A 20,676-nucleotide genomic window follows, 5' to 3' on the forward strand; every position below is an offset into this window, starting at 1 on the left:
AACGTATAACCCTTAAACAGACAGTAATCTCACTGTTGTGTTAATTCTACACCACTCATCTTTATTTTCTCTTTTTCTTCTGCATCCAAGAAGTAGCCCAAGATTTTATCCCATCCCATTTTATCTCATGCCATAACAGACCTTCAGATTCATTGTGTACATTCATTGTGTTGTTCATTTTGACAGATATGCATCACAGCAAAGTAAAGTGGAAGAGAAGTTCAGATAATGAAACACTTGCAGCTCGGCGCACAGTGAATAGTTTTCCCTAGAAAGGGGGAAAGGTGGAAGGCTACCAAGATGATGGCCTTGGAAAGGGGGAAGACTGCCGACCAGGAGCAGGCTTAGCCAACTGTATTGCTCGCCAGGCTCTGCAACCATGAAGAAAATTAAGCCAGTGAAGGTTTAGAACAAAAGGAGCAGAGAAGTGACAGAAGAAATCTGAATGCAAATGGTGAAAAATTGTTGGAGAACAAAGGAAAAACAGGAATGCATCAGGATGAACTGTGCTTACTCCTAGAGCTCTCCAAGTTCCTTGCTCTTGGTTAATTGGAGCACGGAGATCTGCAAGACTGAAGACTAATTTCTAAGGCTCTGTTCCAAAAACATTTGCTCAGTACATTATACTCAAAAACATTAGCAAAGAGCAAGAATTTTGTGTTCTATAGATCTGTCACAGCCACAAAGCAAAGACAGCTGTTATCTTAAAAGTGGATGTTGTGGCCAAATAAAGGGAGCAGGGAGGACCTATCAGAACAGAAATCCTATTTACTCTGTCTAGAATCCTTCTGCCTGCAAGATGCAAAGCTCCCTGCTATCTGATACAGGTAATAATTAAGAGAGTTTAAGGGGGGGGGGAAAAAAGCAGGCTACATAGTAGCACTAGTTCTGTTTATTTCTAAAAATCAAGATGTGCTTTGGAATAACACCTTCATTGACACAACATTGAGGATGCACCAAAAGATGACTTATCTAGAGGATCTCAAGACAAAGCGAATGCCACCTGTTTCTCCCCTCTGAATACTACAAAGTATTTATGAGAACATCACATAGTATTTGATAAATAAGATCTCTAAACCAACAAAGCAGAAGGTGCCTCTTTGATGGCACAACTCTTTCATTTCAGAACTATGGAGTCTTACCAGTATGCTCATTCACAACCTGAGTGACTTCTCCAGTAAAAAAGAAATGAAGAGCAAATTCCAAGGGCCTGTTCAGAATTTCAGTGGAGCTTTACAATTAGACTGCACTCAGTTAAGATGCAGTCTCAGAATTGCCAAGAGAAAGGTGGTCTCTCTAATTTCACAAACCTAAAAGCTGATCTGATAACAGCTTTAGACAGCGCAGGAACTGGGTATGAACGGCACAGAATCTCTGACACCTACCGGAGTGTCTTTGAGATGAGGTGAGATATAAAGCCTTTGAAATGAGGCAGGGAAAAACCTTTATAACAAATGGAAACAGATATTCACACCTACATCTATGAACAAACAAGGACATGAAATAAAGCACATAAATACATCTCTTTTTGGAACACATTCATCTCTGCAAAGTCTGACCAAAAGATTTCAAGACTCTGATAAACAAATTTTGGAATACAATCTAGGTAAATTAAGAAGTGTTTTAAAATGAAAATGCACAGCCTTTTAGGAATGTGAAAACATTATTAGAACAGAAGCGTGCATGCTTTCAAAAGGCAAAAAATAAACTGAGCTACCGCAGAACTGCAAGAACTGACTACCCAAGCTGTACCCAACTTGGGAGAGGGATGGAAAGGAGGAAAAAAAAGTTGTAACAGTAGGTATATTCAGGTATTTACTTGTATTTAAAAAACACAAGCAGAGATCAGCCTTTATATCTCTAAGCAGTCAGAAAAAGATCAGATAAGCAAGCAAAACAGACATGAGCTTTGCAAGTTAACAGCAAGCCCTACCACTATACAAAAATAAATAATAATAATTAAAAAACGAGAGAAGACAAACAAGTATCTATTCAAAGTATGTTAATAAAACAAAAGCTTTTGAATTTGTGAAAAATACTAGACTACAGCAATTACACCATCACTGAAATATCTCTAACTTAAAACTTGAAACCGTAGTAAAGAGATAATACAAAGCTTTAAGATGTGGAACAAGAATTTAATTTTCAAAAGTCAGTCTATGTTGTAAAAACTCTTAAGCTACCAAGGGTATCATTTTCATTTGTAGACTCCTTTTTATTTCAAGATGTATTTGAAAATGTTCTGGCAGCAATCACAGGCATGCTGAAGTTTCTAGCTGTGGTCAAAGTTGGAATGCTTGAAGATGTTACTCAACTGTAATAGTCCAGAATTACATCTAGGCAAATAGTTAAACTGTTCTATTTTGACATGTATTAAAGAGCATTCCATTCATCTTTTCTACAGTTTAGGCCAAGGTTTATTTGCAACTTCTAAAAGGATTTCAAAGTCTACAGCCATTTCTTTCTACACTCTGCAATTTTAAAATTCATTTTTCTATGGGAATTCAGTGACAAGAAGTAATAGTCTACAAGGATGAGTCAGGCCCCTTTCAACTAAATCAGCTAAAATGTTTTTAAAGAACACTTTTGTCATAGATTACTGTTAGTCACTCTGCTGCAAAACATCACAGCAATGCTTTTAACTAGAATTAACAACTTCCAGTTCATTATCCACTTAAAGTTCATCTATGGTGACTGCCTTACCACAACAATGCTGCTGGCATCATACTTTCAGCTTCAAAAAAGATATCCTTGGGACTAAGATTCTATATTCCAAAATCTTATTTACTATAAAATTAATAAATCATGTTTAAAAACCAACCACAATTCAACAAGAAGTAAACTACTTCACTGCAAAATTTGGTTTTGTGTTCCTTTGAATTGAGGCTAAAAAACAAGCAAAGTAAATAGAGGAATTTTAGTAGCAAGGAGATCAAAAGCAAAATGTGACATCCACTTCCCCATCAATCACATTAATTTCCAATTTAAATGATGTTCATAAATAATATTTCACAGAAGTCAAATTAAAGAAACAAGCGATGTACACATAGTATTAACTTTTAGTATCTTCATCATCCTCTACAACAAAATTATGCTCTCGTCTCTGATATCTGAGCAGTAGACCCTCTGAAGTGCTCTATACTCTGAGCTTGAAATTGCACATCACTTCTCCAGCCAGCCATAAATTCAATCAGCATGTGGTTTTGTTGAAAACTGCAAGTTTTATAAGGAAAAAAAAAAAGCTGCCCAAATCCCTTTGTTTTTCAAGGCAAGTTCAGACTTCATATGGTGGCTGATAGCAAGAGGGCAAAAATAAATGATTCTGGACTCATGTCTTTGTAGAAGAATACAGTGTAAATGATGAGTTTTATGAAGCACTTTGTCCATATCCATTTTATTACCAAAAGCTGAAAGAAGTAACCTGTCCATTTGTTTCTCTGCAATGACAGAGTTCACAAACTGGAAAACGTAACTGTCTTTAATCTACTTATGAAATACAGCTGATGCTTATGAAGACCAGTGCAGTTATTTCAACAGTATTCTGGGTCAGGTGTTGTTGTTTCGTAGAAGTTCTCAAAAAAACTATTAGCATTATATCTTAATCTATCCACTATTTCATTTGAGATTCAAAGTACAACGAAAAAAGGCTGTTCATTCTCCATTTGGAGCCTGCAAAAATAAAACAAAAAACAGACAGCATACCACAAGCAAACTGTCAGCTTGCTCATAAAAGATCAAGAGCAAGTCTTGCGCCTCAACAAGTCTTTGAAGTGATGCCTCTTGGATTAGCTGAAATTCTGTGTAATAGGAGTTGTGTAATTGAGCGGAACTGAGGGGAAAAAAAAATTAATCTTTTGTGACACTTCCATGAAAAGATTTGTGTGTCTTGCAAAGACTACAGATTTTTGGAATACAGCATTAAGAACTCTACAGAACTGTAAAAGAGATTAAGTATTTCAGATAAACTCACAGTAATGTGTTCTACAGCAACCAAAATAAAAAGAAGCTTGAAACAGCATTCCATGATGGAATCTGTTATCACGTAATACAAAATTGTGTTGTTCTTTACCTTAATCTGTATTGCAGTGGCAGATGCAAACAAACAAAACTGGTTTTATACAGATTTTTACTATTTTTCCCAATTTGAAATGCTAAAGTACTTGATGAAAACATCAGTATTTTTTCTGCATAAACGAGTAGTGATAGCTCACAAGAGAGACAGTCAACATACAAACGTACATTTTTACCTATAAAGTCTTATAATGGAAGAGAAAATTTCCTCTGTTTGCTTTGTTGGTTTGCCACATGCAGTTTCTGTTTTCCAGGCAGGAATAGAAAAAGCACTGGAAATAAACCAGAAGACTCAGCTAGAGAAAAGACGGAGATCTCTCGAGGTGGTGTTCACCATGAGATATGAGTAGACACAAACCTTTCAACATTTTCAAAGCTGACAGTCTAACACTTTGGAATTTCTCATACCAGTTCCAAAAACCTGCCACTGCAAAACACACCATTTTATGTTTTGAGTATACTTTTGATTCTTCCTCAATGTAAGTGCATAGCTGTAAAGTTTAATTTAAAAGAAGCCCAAATCCCAAACCCAGTATTCTTTATCACAATAAAAAAGAGAATGACGCACAATTAAGAAGTTATATAGATCACTTAATGAGGAAATGAAAGTCAATAATTATATTGAGAGCAGTGGAAGAATAGCCTGAACAAAATAATATTTAATATTAAAAACAGGAAAAAACAATAAAAAACAGGTTTTGTACAACAGTACACATAAAAATACTACCTAATAAAATTACAAAAGCAGAAAGAATGACGGCAGGCATCACCAGAACAGCATCAGGAAAGAAAAGAAGAAAGAGGTTGCTGATTGGATTAATTCCCTAGATATGTTTTAATTTCATCTTAAAGCCCTAACATGTTACAGATGTCACATCAGAATATTTAAATCTACTACAGCAAAAGTTTTTCTTAGGCATATCAAAAACAGAAAATAATTACCCCAGGCACAGCTGCTAGGAGATACATAGCTTTTAAGTAAAGCTTCTTAAAATATGTTTTCTTCTACTTAGTTCAGGAACACAATAAAAATCACAACACAAAATAGGAATTTTTTCTTCCACCAAGGAGGGAAGTGAATAACAAAATCTTGTAGAAAAACGCAGATTCAGTTAGCTTATAGATGTGCAGCATAAATAATTCCTCTACAGAGAATTTATCTTTTGTTCTCACCTAGATCTATTTTAATGTGTGAGACAGCACATGAAAGCATATTTGAACAGTTCAGTGAATACCTGAAGTACTTTTTAAAGTCAAGAAGTTCACAAGTTAGAAGTATGACTGAAGCCTCAGCACCTAGTCAGCATGCCTAAGGCATATTGAAGTACATACTGCCTACGTCACGCTAACCCTATCAGGTACATTAATTAATATTTTCTAAACATATGTGTGAGCAAGTCCTCTGCTAATCCTCTTGAATATGACAATAAATTCCAAAAACGGGACATTATTTTTACAGTAGAATGCTTACCATGCCTTCCTTCTTTATTTATAAAGTTGGAGAGGAAGAAACAATTACTGCCATGAGGGTATAAGTGGACCTGGGACAATCATTAATATTAAACTTCCTAATTTATATCCCAGGAATTCTTTTAGCTTTACTCCCCTTTTCCTTATTTCATAGGGAGCCTTCACTAAAGTCAGATGCTGTAAAATCTCACCACTCCAAAAAGACACTCTTCCAAATGCCTTACAAACAGCTGCTCATCTCCTTATAATTATTGATTCTTTGTATCTTAAATAAAAAATCCATTTGGAATAAAATATTACTTGTCCTACTTTTCTATTTACAGCTGGTCATAAGAATCAGAAAAAAAAAAAAGATAATTTTACAAAAAACCTGCATTTCGCCAAACAGCCTGCTTCTAGTCTCCTATCCTATCGGACAGAGATCATAGAGGAAAAAAAGTAAAAATATAAGAAAAAAAGCCTTCATGAATTACATTAATTCAAGTGCATAGCTCAAGCATGATGTGGAAAAAATGAGAACTTAAAATTCCTACTTCATTTTCTAATAGTTGTTTAATTGGACAGAGACTAGCAACCTTATATTTATACAATCACTTTCGCAACATCATCCTGAAAAACTGAAAAAGATATGAATATCACAATCCAGGAAAGCATATCAGAGACAGTTAACATTAATATAATTGATGTTAACCTGAGAGCATTAATACAGTTATTAAGGACTAACTACACCTAAATTCTTTGGACTATAATTTCAAGAAACTAAACTAAAAAAAAAAAAAAGAGAGAGAGAGAGAACTTATTCTAGGATGTCTAGTTAGCCAATGTTACCAGTAGCATGATTTTTCCCCACCTAAGAAGCTGAACCAGTGCACCCCACCTGTAAGTCAGAAGTTCCCTAAAAAGGGTTAGATAAATCTTTAATTGGTATTTTTTGTAAAATTGTTAAAGGCTATCTGATAAGGCTATCTCATACCTGAGATAACGACCAAATTGAAACAAGTAGAAAACTTTTATTTAGTTGGCAGTTTTAGAAGTCTTTAAATGCATTTATTCCAAAATACAGTGAAAAGACAAGATAAAATTAGTATCGCTTCCCTATCTACATAGATAACTGAATTTAAGACACAAAAAGGGGGATCTCAGTACATTTCCTATTTGAATTAGTAACTTCCCCATTTGAATTAGTACCTTCCTACAGAAAAATGTGACAATGTACCTGAGAAATACATTGTTAGGCAGAAATTCTTACCTCTAATTCTATAAGTGCTGCAGTCACTGCATCTGTTGCAAGAGCGCCAGCCTGTAGCTTTTCAATTGCCTGTAAAACAAAATTTTGAGTTTATGATTAGGAAATTCTAATATTTTATTGCTAAGCCCTACATTTTCCTAGTCCTGTACAAAAGAGAATCTTCACCAAATTACTTTAAGATGTAAGACAGAAAAACAAGATACACTGGAAATCATGGCCATGCACCATGTGAGGGAAGATCTGATGGCTTTTTACTCCGTAGACATTCCAACACTGCATTTAGTAGCAGATTCAAGCTCAAATCTGTAGCAAAACAAATTCTCATACCTGACTTCCTCAAACACAACGTTTCAGTCAAGAAGTTTCTAATTTCTTTCCAAGATTCAACACCAATCCCTAGTACCATACATGGCAATGATCATGGAACTGAACATTATCAACATATGAACACATCTAAAAGACAATGCATAAAAACAAATCATATACGATAAAGTTATCTTCAGATTTTATAAGCAATAGGAGTTCCAGAGCCTAACGCTGCATCTCAGATCTGTACGGGTCCCTCAGGTAACCTCCAGAAAACAGCTATGGCTGCAGGAAGACAAACCTGTGACTGTTTGCTCTTCATACAAGTTATTTATGTTGGCTACCTAGCCTAAGGAACCAAACAGAATCTCCAATTAGACAAATTCAACAGTAAACAACCTCTTTTCCACACATAATTAGCTGAAAAATTAATATCATCAGGGTTAATGTACAACCTTAACGAAGCTGGTATTAAGTTTGGATGATTTTTGAAGCTTCTCATTAAGAAATTAGATTTGTATTAGGATTGAGCAACAGAACTGTAAAGATGAAGTGTTAATTAATTATTAGATTCCAGCTCTGAAACACTTCCAAAAAGCCTGCCAGGCTCCTCAGCTCCATCTCTGTGGAGAAAGCAAAAGGCATTACGAATTTTGGAGATCAGTATTCCAGCTTCTTATTCAACACTTTGTGTACAAGACTTGCCAGCTCCAAAGCTGAATTCTCAAGGTAGATAAAAATAATAAATATATATATTTTTACATATAATTCCATAGAAATGAAAATCGTGCCATTTCTTCCTTTCCAACTTTGGGAAGAGCATTTTTTTTTGGTTGGTTGCTTGTTTTTTTTTTTGTTGTTTCTACTTCTCTTCCTATTAGGAAGTTAACAGCTATCAAGAAGATATAGGAATTATAGAAATCCTTATATTTATGGAGTAATCTAGACTTCAGAGTTTAAATAAACTCTAAAAAGAGTGGATATTAATGAAAGATCCAGGCACTATGTTCAGCTCTGAAAATCCCTGAACCACAGAAGCAGTGTATGAAGCTATAAGTATATTCTGTGAAGGCACCACTGCGAGCTTACCTGCTTGTTCTCCACCATTCCTTTGATGTATTTTATTTGCCACCACCAAATTAACAAAGTTGCTGCACCTTGGGGCCAAGCACTGTAGTGACTCTGCACAGCCACCATGTTAACCGTTGCTGCTCCATTTTTTCCTCTAGCAACGCCTACAGTCTGAGTAGCTAAACCACCATATGCCTATTTATAGCAAAGGGACAGTGCTCCCTCTGTATTTCTTACATATCCAGTACAAGACTGTGGAGATGGTAAGACATACCTTCTGGCAGGCTCTTTTGCATACATGCTTATACTCTTTAGCTTTGGATTCAGAATGATAACCTGCACCTACAATTAGACAAAAGAAAAAGAGATTATACTACTTATCAAACTACTGTCTATAGTTCAAAGCAAGAATTATGACCTGGGCAAAGAGAAGGTGTCTGGATTAAATCAGCATTTCCTTTTTGTATCAGTGGTTGACAACTTTATGCCATTCAAATACACTTATAGAGTACAGAGCACACAGGTGTAAATCTCAGTGTCATATAATCTGTTCCTATAAACACTCTTGAAGGGACTCCAGTTTTGTTCATTCTTGGAGGATGTTCAGCTTTGCTGTTTTATTTAACCTCCATTCGTGTCGGGAAAAAAAAAAAGTCAAACTCCATTTTTTTAAGTCAAACTCCAGTTTTCCTTTTCCTGCTGATTTGTAAGTTGGCCAATTACTATTTTATTTTCTCATATTTATGCTACACTTTTAGAGCTCATTACTCCAGTTTTAGAACCAGAAGATGTACCTGAAATAAGGATCACTTTTTTCGTCTTATTCTCATTTTCAGTCTTTATGCCTATCGTGTTGCACCTCCCCATTTTGCCCTGGTTTTAGCCACTGTCCCCTATTTCCATACCTGAGAAATTTATCAGTGTCCACTATTTGACTCAATACAGTACCAGAAAAACAGCAGACAAGATTAGCACACTGACCTTTAGTTTCCATTTTTTTTTTAAACTTGACAAACACGTTTGTATTGATTTCAACTTCCCTTTCCTCACCTTTAGTAATGCCAGCCTTGATAAACTCTAATAAAATCAGTTTTAACACTTCCAGCAAAGAAAAAAAAGGAATTTTAAATAGTAAAATATAGCAGCAAAGGGCAACGTATCGATCAATTCAATCTGCTCTTTAAATAAAATACCAGGGTCTTCCAATATCAACCAAGAATAAGCACCATGGAGACTTTTTGTTTTTTGCCTGAAGGATTTCAGCAGCTAAAAACAAATGTATAGCCAGATGTAAATGTTATTCATATTTTCAAGACTAACAGTATTTAAGAAGGAACCTATTAAAAATTATTTATGAACAAGAGACACATAGTACATCATTTTTATATCACATCTGAGTAGAAGACCTCTTTGTTACATGTGGAAAGAATAAATAACGATTCGCTTAAAAAAGGACATGATAAAAAAATAGACTTGGAGAAAAGCTTCAAAGTGTAAAAAGAGTCAAATACTGCAACACATTGCCTAAGGTTTCAGAAAGTCTTAACTAGACATGCTTAAGGACAAGCTAGACAAAAAATTGTCAGTAATCAAAGAGCTCTGTTTGATCCTTCTGTAGGGTAAAGAAACAGACTGACATAGACCTCTCTCACATTTTGTAGGGTTCCCTATTAGCAGATGTAACTGAAGAACTTGATGTTTTATAACTGTGAAATTTAAATATTTTTTTGACAAAGAACAAATGCATATGATTATATATATAAGTATGTATATACACAAACACCATTCAGAACACCAAAAATTACATTTTTAGTACCAGCTCCCAAGATTCTCCAGCCAATGCAACTTCCAAACAAACTCTCCACTCACACGTTTACATCCAAAGTTTCATTTGGATGTAAATGTGTGATTTACACATTTCATTAAATCATTTTCATTTCATTATATGTTTCATTAACATACTAGCAGACCAAAGCCAATATAAAACATTGACATGTAGTCTGTATACGCACTATTTCCATTCCAGCTGTTACGTTTCCGCACCTTACCTGCATGAACAAGCACAAATCCCACTCGTTTCCCTCTTTGGGTTTGCTTTGTTTCGGGCTCTTTGACCACCACTTTTACAGCTGTAACCTGAGATGATTTGGAAGGTAACACTTCTATCGAACTTATACCCTTCTCCATGATCGTACATCAGGATCACCATCTTCTATTGGAAAAGAGCATGCTTCCATTCAAAAATAAACTCTGGAGAGGAATCATCCTAAAATCAAATCACATGCAAATGTTAGATACTGATTTCCAAGAGACATATTTCATATATATCAACATCAGAAAGAATTTTTGGAAGAAAGGTTTGAAACAAGGCAAGAACACCTGTTGAAAGAAGGGCTTCTAAGTTCTGCCTCTTTCCTAGCTAGCACTATTGACATGGCTTAGGATAACCAACTCAGTTGGAAAAGTCCATGTTGCAAGTTGGAATCAGCCTTTAAGCTCCCCTTGAGAGACTTGAACCTAATAATCTTTCCAGTTGTTCTAGGGAACTGCTGATCTAAGGCTTGCATGCAACTGAGAAAGCTGCTTTCTATGGTCTTCTTTTATTCAGCATTATAACTTATTTTTCCACCCAGCATGCCTAACTAGTTTTAAATGCAATGATGCTTCACAGTCATAATCTTGACTTCTTAAAAGTGGCATCCCCTTCTCATGTGACAAGTCCTAAGCATCATTATAACAACGCTACAAAAGCTAAAAGATGGCATGTATAGATATGTCCATAACCTCCTGTCCGGAAATCACGTGCTGGCATCTGCCTGCATGATTTTGTGTTGATATTTTATGTAGGTGATGTAGAAAACATACATTAACACAAATTCAAGTCTATCAGAAATCATTAACACATTCTCCACAGAATTGCAGCATATCAATAAAAATAATGCCTTATCTTTTTCTTTCTTTTGAAAGAAATAGCTGTTTAAGAACCTACAATGAACTCATTCCTAGTCTTCCATAGCCTTCTACGTCCTTCCCTTATTATTCTCCACTAATTTACAGGGGAAAAAGAAAAAAGGAGTATTTTTTTAATTGCAAAGTATTTCTAAAAATAATGCCAAATAAGCCCAAGACAGTGAAGGAAAGTTTGCCTAGAGAAAAATAACAGCTACCATGACTATTAATGAACCACAACACACTTAAGTCAAAGTCAAATAATTTAGTAAACCCATTCTTTTAGCTAGCTTTTGGATCTTAACCCTTAACATGTTTATAGAATTTGATGTTTCTGGAAAAGCCAACAGTATTTTCTAGAATACAAAGTAAAAGCTCTCAACTGATAGTACAGAAAAATGTATTGTATTCCTCAAGAGTCAGAAGATAAGTTTGCTGTATTTACTGCTTCTCTTTTCTACCGACAAATAACGACACTATCATTCCTCTAGTTCAGCTGGTAAACTGAAAGCACATTCTACGTGTCGGATTAATTCAGGAAGTGAACAAGCACGTTGCCGTAATGCATGGATGAAGACCTCTGATAACGTGTCAAGATATTCCAGTATGACATCTATCACCCCTCCCACCTCTAAAAGGACTATTTGTAACCTAAAAATACTAGTAAGTGAATAGGGGATGTTTAATATGTAGGATTTAAGCCACAAATTTCGCAAATGCAGTACAGCTAACTCCAGGAATTAAAACACTTAAAACAACCATAACAGTGCAAATGTTATTCGTCAACATTCTGCACTGGCACAGAAAAGACAAACTTACTGGTTTACCAAAGCCATCCTTGCAACACTGAAAATTAGCACAGCTTTCTAGGAAGCTACTTCTTTCCACTCATTTTCTCTTAGGTGCTAAATACGTATTTGTATCTTCATATATTTCTAGACATATATAAATAATTATGTTTACTTATGTAAATATAAACACATATATTCATACAAAATTACCTCTACAACACACAGATTCTACAGAGAGTAAAATCATTTATAAACTACATCCAACTGTAAGTCTCATGTATAGACTTCAGAGCTCGAGGTCACGTCACAACCACTCCAATTTACTTCCTTTTTTGCTAACAAGCAGCAAGGGAGCTCCAGCAGCCGTTGGTACAGGAGGTGACCCGAAAACACAGCCTGTTTGCTACAGACTCCACTTTCCTGCATCCTACTGCAGCACACACCTACAGGGGCACAACGAAGACTGAAGTAAAATGATAGAGGAGCAAGTATGGAACACAGGTTTTGGAAGAAAGAAAAAAAAAAAAACAGTAATAAAGTTGGAAGAGAAATCATTTTAAAAAATGAAGATAGAGATGCTATTTAAAGCCTAAATAATAGTACAGCTCCAGACTGAAAATCCTAATTAGGCCTTAACACGCACTCGGGTTTGAGGATGTGGTGATTTTTACGAGCAAGGCAGTCGCAGAGTTCACACAGTAAGCTAAAAAGATCACATATATTAAACTCATCTCATTAACATCATTCAAGGCCAATTTTTGTCAAATCCCTTCCATTCCAAACCCTTCTTCAAGCGTCATTCCCAAACTTGCTGCTTCCACTTTCTAAGCTCCAGATGGAGCCTGCCTCTCCCTTTCCAGCTGCCTTTAGAGATTCGCCTGTTCTCTCTGCTGGCCTCTGGTACACTTGACAGCGCTGATCGCATCGCTCCTCACCACACAGCTACAGAAACGGTGGAGGCCCGCAAAGAACGCAAACCGTGACAACCCCACCGAAGCAGCCCGAGGTACTTACTGCATTTACAGAGCAACAAGCGCCGAACTCCTAGGCGGGTGCTCAGGAAAAATAAAGTCACTAAGCACGGGTGTCGCAGCCAGCACGCGCAGCCTGCCACACACCCCAGGGACCGGCTGTGGGCCCCGGGGGGACACAGGGCGCCCCCCGAGGGACCCAGAGCTGCGCCTCCCGCTCTGCGGGGCGGACGCCCGCGGTTACTGACACACAGCCGGCTACAGATGAGGGGAGGAGGAGGCGCACGTAGGGATGGCTGCGTCTCAGCCCTGGCCGCGCGGAAGGGGTCGTTTGGGGGAACTTTTCGTGTTTTGGAGCTTTTCATTTGCGGGAGCTTTTCGCGTTCGGGAGCTTCTCGTTTCTGACAGGGGCTGGGTAGCGCTGGGCAGGACAGCGCTGGGCAGCAGGGCAAGCGCGGAGAGCCCCGAGCGCAACGTGAGCCGCGGGGAGCACGCAACGACCAACGAGGAGCCACAGAGACGCACGAAAAAAAGGCAGAAAAGCAACTTTTATTGCCAAAAACCAGCAAGGAAATCCCGCCCGCCCGCTCCTGCCAGGCCTTCCTGAGGGGCCGCCTCAGCGCTGATGTCGCCATGGCAACGCCCTGCCGGAGGCGGGGCCTCGGCCGCTCACGGGGGTGACGTCACCAGGGGGAGCTCCCCGCCCCGCCCCCCACCTCCCGGCAGCGCGCGACCCCGAGGGGCGTTTACGGCCCGGCGGGGGGGGGGGGGGGGGGGGGGGGGCCGGGGGGGGGCGGGGCCAGGCGCCGAGCACTCACCCGCCGCCGCCGCCGCCGCCGGCCTCGCGCGCACCCGGAACCGCCCGGCCGACCCGTTGCCTCGGTGAGGGTGAGGCGTCCCGCCCCCCCGCCGGCCGCCCATTGGGCGCGGCCGGCCACGCGACCGGAAGCAGCGTCGCGAGGAAAGGGGAGGCCGATTGGCGGGGGCGGAGGGGAAAGGCCCGCCCCTCTGAGAGAAGGAGCCAATGGCGGCGCGGGCGCTGCTATGAAAGGGGCTCGGGGAGGGGGGGGCTGAGGGAAAATGGCGACCGCGGCGGAGAGCAGGGGGTGCTCCTGGTGCCCGCGGCGCCGCCTGCCAGGAAATGGCGACCGGGGCTGGGAGCCTACGGGCGGGAGGGGAAGGGGATAGCCTCGGGCTAGGCTTCCTCCAGCTGCTTTCTCCTCTCTCCTAGCATAAAACTAGACCTGTCTGCGATGGATTTTGCGTGGGGAATGGGATTGTGAGGTAACAGTTGCCTTCCCCGAAGTAAGAAGCATGAGCTCTGCTTTCTACCAGGGATAAAATAAAAGTGCATTTTGTTCATTTTAGGCATGTCAGATAATTCCCCATCCCAGTTGAGGCTGCCCAGAAGGACCTCGTTCAAGGGGCATTTCATTCTCAGAGACTTTACTGTGACAGGAACATTTCCCTTTTGCTCTAAAGCAGACTCAGCACCTGGCCCAGCATCATGTTCTAAAAGCACCTTCCCAGGAAGGAAGGCTGCCACTATGAAGTCCTACTTCCCTCAGGCTTTTTCAGATGTTCATAACAGGCAGCTGCACGCCACATCCTTTATCCCACACCAGGTTCCTTCATCCCCATTTATCTTAAAAAGAAGAGGTCCTGATCTGCATCATGGAACTGTGAATCTAGACTTGGGGAACTTCACTTAATTCCAACTAACAATAATTTAATTACTGGTTTTGGTATTGAGAAACAGAGAAACCACTTTTAAAAAAACGGGGGGAGGGGGGGGGAAGGATAACACTTTTCTCCCCTTTTCCCCTGTTCAACTTCACTCCAGACATCTCCCAACACTGTGGGTTATTCCTAAATTGCAAACGTATCAGGGATGTTACCACTCCACCACAGAATTCCTCCTCCTGCTGTGGCTGTGTTGTTCCTCTTCCTCAGCTTTTTCCACCCTTTCTTATGCATGTTTTCATTGAGGCTCCACCGGTGTCACTGATGGGTTCAGGTTCATCTATGTCTTCTGTTGCGTCCATTGTAAAGATGGCTGTGTCCAGCACAGGGCAGCCCTGCAGTTCCATCATCTCCCTGCTGCTACAGAAACATTACTAAAAAAAAAAAAAAAAAAAGAGTAAATAAATATATATATATATATATATATATATATATATATATATAATGAACTCTTCCTGACTTGGCAACAGTCCATCAGTTTTCACTGAAATCTTGGAAGAACTTGCATCTGGAGCCTCCTTCTTTGCTCTCCTCTGGTTCTCCTTGCCTACATCCAGGCATCCTTCACTGATGAAAGCTGCTCTGACAAGGTTCCAGCATGCTGCCTTGCCATGAAGCACACACCTGTACACAAGGATCCCCCACTCCCCAGTTCCAATTTTTAATTTCAAATCACTTTTATTCATTTGCCAGCTTTCTGTTAAAGGAATGTACCACGCAAACACAGAATCTTCCTTTTGTACTAACTTCCCAGATTCACCGATCAGTTAAAATACATTAGGACTCCTTCCTCACTGTTTTCTGGACCACATCAGCAGCAGCTTACAAGGGAGAAAAAAAATAAAATAAAATAATAAAAAAAAAGCCTTTTCAATAGCTATGCAGTAAAGATAGAAAGGTTCTTGTGACTTAGTGCTGAAGGAAAGGAGGAAAATAGTGTGAAGGACAGCTCTTCGCCCAGCATTCGTCCTCTGCCAGGCTCTACTGTGTCTGTCCAGCACTTTGGAGTTTGTTATATGTTCACTGTGCCAGTGCTTCTGCATGGCTGACCACACTACGTATTCCTATGTGCATGAGAAGTGAGTTAGTTCTGTACTAATCTCCAATTCCACACCATGAGAAAAGAAAGCAGAGGCAAAAAGACATTATACGCTGACAGCACTCAGCTTGAACATAACACTTCTCACCTTTTCCTTTCCAGGACTCACTAATCATATAATCACTATGACTTGCTGCCCCACTTTTGAAGTGCTATAGCAATAATCAGATAATTAGATTTCCTAGCACACACATTACAGAGTTGATTGATCCTTTTTCCTCAACCCCTCTCATCAGTTCCCCTTGTGCTGCTGGCAAGTCTAACAGACTCTGGTTACGGATTAGCAAATGTATTTCAAATCCCTCAAATAAAACAGGCAGACATTGAAGCTTTTTTATTATTATTAATTTTGTTCTTTAAAAAACTGTTCAAAATAAAATAGGGGAAACAATTTAAGAGCATTTAGCTTTTTTATTATATTTTATTTTAAATATAACTTTTTATTAAGCACAGTACCAAGACATACTTTTCTGGACCTGTTGACAAGTAAACCATAGACCTATTGCTCACTCTTCCAATAGGAATATGTTAAGTCACACCAAGTGGTGCTTGCAGCCCAGTATCACATTTACTAACCTATCCTCATTCCCATCCCCTTCCCCCCCCCCAACAGAAAAGAGCACACTCAAGGCAAAATAAAACATATTGAAAACAGCATCAAAAAAAATTTAAAAAGTGCCAAGCCTAAGTCATTAACTCATGCCAAAAATAATGTTACATGTAAGGAGGAAATAAGAGGAGTGATGAGAAAGATATGCAACAAAATCACAGAATCATTGAAACACAGGGTTGGAAAGGACCTACAAGATCATCTAGTCCAACCGTCCTCCTATCACCAATACTACCCACTAAGCTACTAAATCGCATCTCGTAGCACCTCATCCAGGCACTTCTTGAACACCACTGGGGACGGTGACTCCACCACCTCCCTGGGCAGGCCGTGCCAGTGCTTGACTGCTCTTTGAGAGAAAAAAGTTTTTCCTGATATCTAATCTAAATCTACCCAGGTGCAACTTGTGGCCATTTCCTTGAGTCCTATCATTACTTATCTGAGAGAAGAGGCCAACCCCTTCCTCATCACAACCTCCTTTCAGGAAGTTGTAGAGAGCAATGAGGTCTCCTCATTGAGCCTCCTCTTCTCCAGACTAAACAACCCCAGCTCCCTCAGCCGTTCCCCACTTGTGCTCCAGACCCCTCTCCAGTTTTGCTGCCCTTCTCTGGACACGCTCCAGGGCCTCAAATGTTCTTCTTGTAGTGAGGGGCCCAAAGCTGAACACAGGACTTGAGGTGCAGCCTCACCAAAGCTGAGTACAGGGGCACGATCACCTCCCTGCTCCCACTGGCTACACTATTTCTAATACAGGCCAGGATGCCATTGGCTTTCTTGGCCACCTGGGCACACTGCTGGCTCATGTTCAGCTGAGCATCGATCAACACTCCCTGGTTGCTTTCCTCTTCACAGTCTCTGCCCCAAGCCTACAGCATTGTGTGGAGTTATTGTGGCCAAAGTGCAGGACCCAGCACTTGGCCTTGTTAAACCTCATCCCATTCACCTCAGCCCAGCCTATCCAGATCCCTCTGAAGGACCTTCCTAACCTCAGGCAGATTGACACTACCTCCCAACTTGGTGTTGTCTGCAAACTTACTGAGAATACACTCAATCCCCTCATCCAGGTCATCAATAAAGACATTAAACAAGATAGGCCTCAGTACCGACCCCTCGGGACACCACTTGTAACGGGACGCCAGCTGGACTTAACTCCATTAACCACTACCCACTGGGCACAGCCCTCCAGCCAGTCCTTTACCCAGAGAACAGCATACCTGTCCAGGCCCCAGGCACCCAGTTTCCCCAGAAGAATACTGCAGGAGACCATGTCAAAGGCTTTGCTAAAGTCTAAGTAGACTACATCAACAGTCCTTCCCTCATCTACCAGTCTGGTCACACAGTCACAGGAGATGAGGTTGGACAAGCACGACCTGCCTTTCATGAACCTGTGCTGGCTGGGCCTGATCTGGATGTCGTACAAGTGCCGTGTGATCTCACCCAAGATGATTTGCACCATAACCTTCCCTAGAACCAAGGCTGACAGGCCTGTAGTTCCCCCGGTCCTCCTTATGGCCCTTCTTGTAGATGGGAGTCACATCAGCAAGCCTTCAGTCCTCTGGGACCTCTCCAGATAACCAGGAACACTGTTAGATGGTGGAAAGTGGCTTGGCAATCTGGTTATTTTTTATTTATTTATTTTACAGCTTTGAATTTAGAAATAGTTTCTGGATTATCAAGCACCCTATACCACATGCAATGACACTTTCTTAGGTGAAACTGCAATATTTTTTTTTTTAGCTGTTATACAGCTCATGGTGGAACTTCATTTCACTGTATTCTCTTCCCTACGTACGTTTGATATGATCAACATGCTGGAGGGAAGGAATGCCATCCAGAGAGACCTAGACAGGTTTGAGAACTGGACCTGTGCAACCCTTATGAGGTTTAACAAGGCCAAGTACAAGGTCCTGCATCTGGGCCAGGACAATCCCAAATACAAATACAGGCTGAGCAGAGAATGGATTCAGCAGCCCTGAGAAGGACCTGGGGTTTTTGGTTGACAGGAGGTCAACGTAAGATGATAATGGGCACTTGCAGCCCAGAAAGCCAACCATATCCTGGGCTGCACCTAAAGCAGCGTGGCCAGCAGGCTGAGGGAGGTGATTCTCCCTCGCTGCTCTGCTCTTGTGAGACCCCACCTGGAGCCCTGTTTTCAGCTCAGGGGCCCCCAGCACAAGAAGGGCATGGACCTATTAGAACAAGTCCAGAGGAGGGACACAAAGATGATCAAGGGGCTGGAGCACCTCAGATCAATACAGGATGGGGAGTTGGTATTGTTCACCATGGAGAACAGAAGGTTCCAGGGGGACCTTATAGCAGCCTTCCAGTACCTAAAGGTACTGGGAAGGTGGGGAAAGACTCTGTCAGGGAGTGTAGGGATAGGACAAGGAGTAATGGCTTTAAACTAAAAGAGGATAGGTTTAGATTAGATATAAGGAAGAAATTCTTCACTCAGGGTGGTGAGGCACTGGCACAGGCTGCCTAGAGAAGCTGTGATTGCTCCATCCCTGGAGGTGCTCAAGGCCAGGCTGGATGGGGCTTTGGGCAGCCTGGTCTGGTGGGAGGTGTCTCTGCCCACAGCCAGGGGAGGGTGGAATTAGATGATCTTTAAGGTCGCTTACAACTATTCTGTGATTCTATGATTTTGATTAGATTGTTAATATACTGCTCTTTTCCTCTTAAAGTGGTATTTGAAGTTAAGTATCTACTCCCACTTCTTAGGTAACGTTTAAGCACATGACTTAAAGGAACACATTACTAGTGCACAATTTCTACTCTCTCTCATCCTTTGCTACCTCACAAATGCTAGTGTGAAAAAGCATGACCTTTCTAATTACTGTTACAGCTGTGCATGGCAATTCTACAGCACACAAAGAGGCTTGCCACTCAATAAGTATTAAGTTACAGATGCTAGTGTTGGTCTCTAGGTATTGAAAAGTCTCAAACAGCAAAGATACAGTGCTTGAGATCACTTTTCCTAATTTCTGCACCTCAAAAGTCCAGATTTGCTTATCCACCATCCACTCAAATTTTCATCTCATCATTCCTGGTCAGGAGAGTGAAGAACTTGCACTTGACCCAAGAATTTCAATTTGCACATACTATATTCATTTCACTTATTTCTAGCAAATAGAACTGAGCACTGAATTGTTATATACGTTGATATTGTTACTTTAAGGCAACTTCTGTTTGGAGCACTGCACTCCACTCTGGTCTGACAAGGCAATGGATTTATGTGTTTAGAGGATGATACTGCCTGACCTGCAAAAACAGCACCGTCTACAGAACAGCAAGTGACTGCATTTCAGTTCTCTTTTGATATCTAATGGTTTTTGTTTGTTTTTAAATAACACTTGGCAAATACCATCATGAAACTCTTGGTAGCTTTGATCACAAATTTAAATGGAGCACCCAGGATTAAAGCCACAGCTGCTTCTCAAGACAAGGCAATTTTTCAAGAGTGAATTCCAAGCAGGTGATAACTGAGCATCAGTTCACCTGTGTGGGGACATGGACCACTTCAAGATGACCAGAGCAACACATGGAAAAGACAACTAGAGATTACACCACCAAAAAATAAGTCTTTGCTTAGCACATCAGAGAGAAAAACTGGAAAGAGACTGAAAGATGATACAAAAAGCCTGATTTAAAGAAGACAGCAGCCAAAGAAAGGAGCTCGTGAACATTTAACTAACCACAGTTTATACTTGTAACAGCTTCTTCATCTGACTGGATACTTGTGCATTTATATAACATATAAACCCATCTCTAGGATAAAGTCAGGAATTACCACCACATTCTGTTCTCCCATCTTAGCCACAATTCAGCACTGAGCCAGTTGTTTCTGTTACCAACCAAAAATATTTTTTCAGTCATGTTCTTCTCTATAATTAAGCTGGACTGCACCAGAAGACATTACAAACACATTTTCCTTTTTTCTGCAACAGCCAAATATAATTTTCTCATAGTTCAAAACTGATCTCACCTAGCAAATTTGAGGCAGGCTGTTTTTAAGAAAGCCACATTCCTACTACTTCTTCTGACAGTATCCTCAACATCCTCTCTCTTTCTAGGGCAAGGGAAAACATTTCCAATAAAGTTTAAGCTTTACTCTAACTGTAAACAAGTAAGCCTTCATCCTTTTGTATCCTATATATTTTCCTTTTTTTTTTTTTTTTTTTCTTTCCCTTAAATTTGAACTCAGCAGGCCTTCTGGTCTATCTGAAGTAACTTCTGCAGTCTGACACTACCAAACCGTAAATAAGAAATGGCAGCGACAATATCAACCATTTGCACAGGCCAAAAGCAACTGTCTATCACAAATCATAGGCAAAAAGCTGAAAAAG

At 40.2% G+C, this 20,676-nt stretch overlaps 1 protein-coding gene across 1 annotated transcript in view; it reads right to left on the minus strand.

Annotated features, from left to right (window-relative positions):
- The window catches only part of TASP1 (taspase 1), an 86,484-nt gene extending 72,719 nt beyond the window's left edge, over positions 1-13,765 (minus strand). Inside the window, 4 exon segments of the mRNA XM_035321903.1 lie at positions 6,791-6,859; positions 8,442-8,509; positions 10,216-10,433; positions 13,697-13,765. Coding sequence (XP_035177794.1) covers positions 6,791-6,859; positions 8,442-8,509; positions 10,216-10,354 — 276 coding nt within the window. The 5' untranslated portion in view covers positions 10,355-10,433; positions 13,697-13,765.
- Between the last annotated feature and the right edge of the window lie 6,911 nt (positions 13,766-20,676).

The sequence above is a fragment of the Oxyura jamaicensis genome, chromosome 3 (genome assembly GCF_011077185.1).
Source record: "Oxyura jamaicensis isolate SHBP4307 breed ruddy duck chromosome 3, BPBGC_Ojam_1.0, whole genome shotgun sequence".
Classification (NCBI taxonomy): domain Eukaryota; kingdom Metazoa; phylum Chordata; class Aves; order Anseriformes; family Anatidae; genus Oxyura; species Oxyura jamaicensis.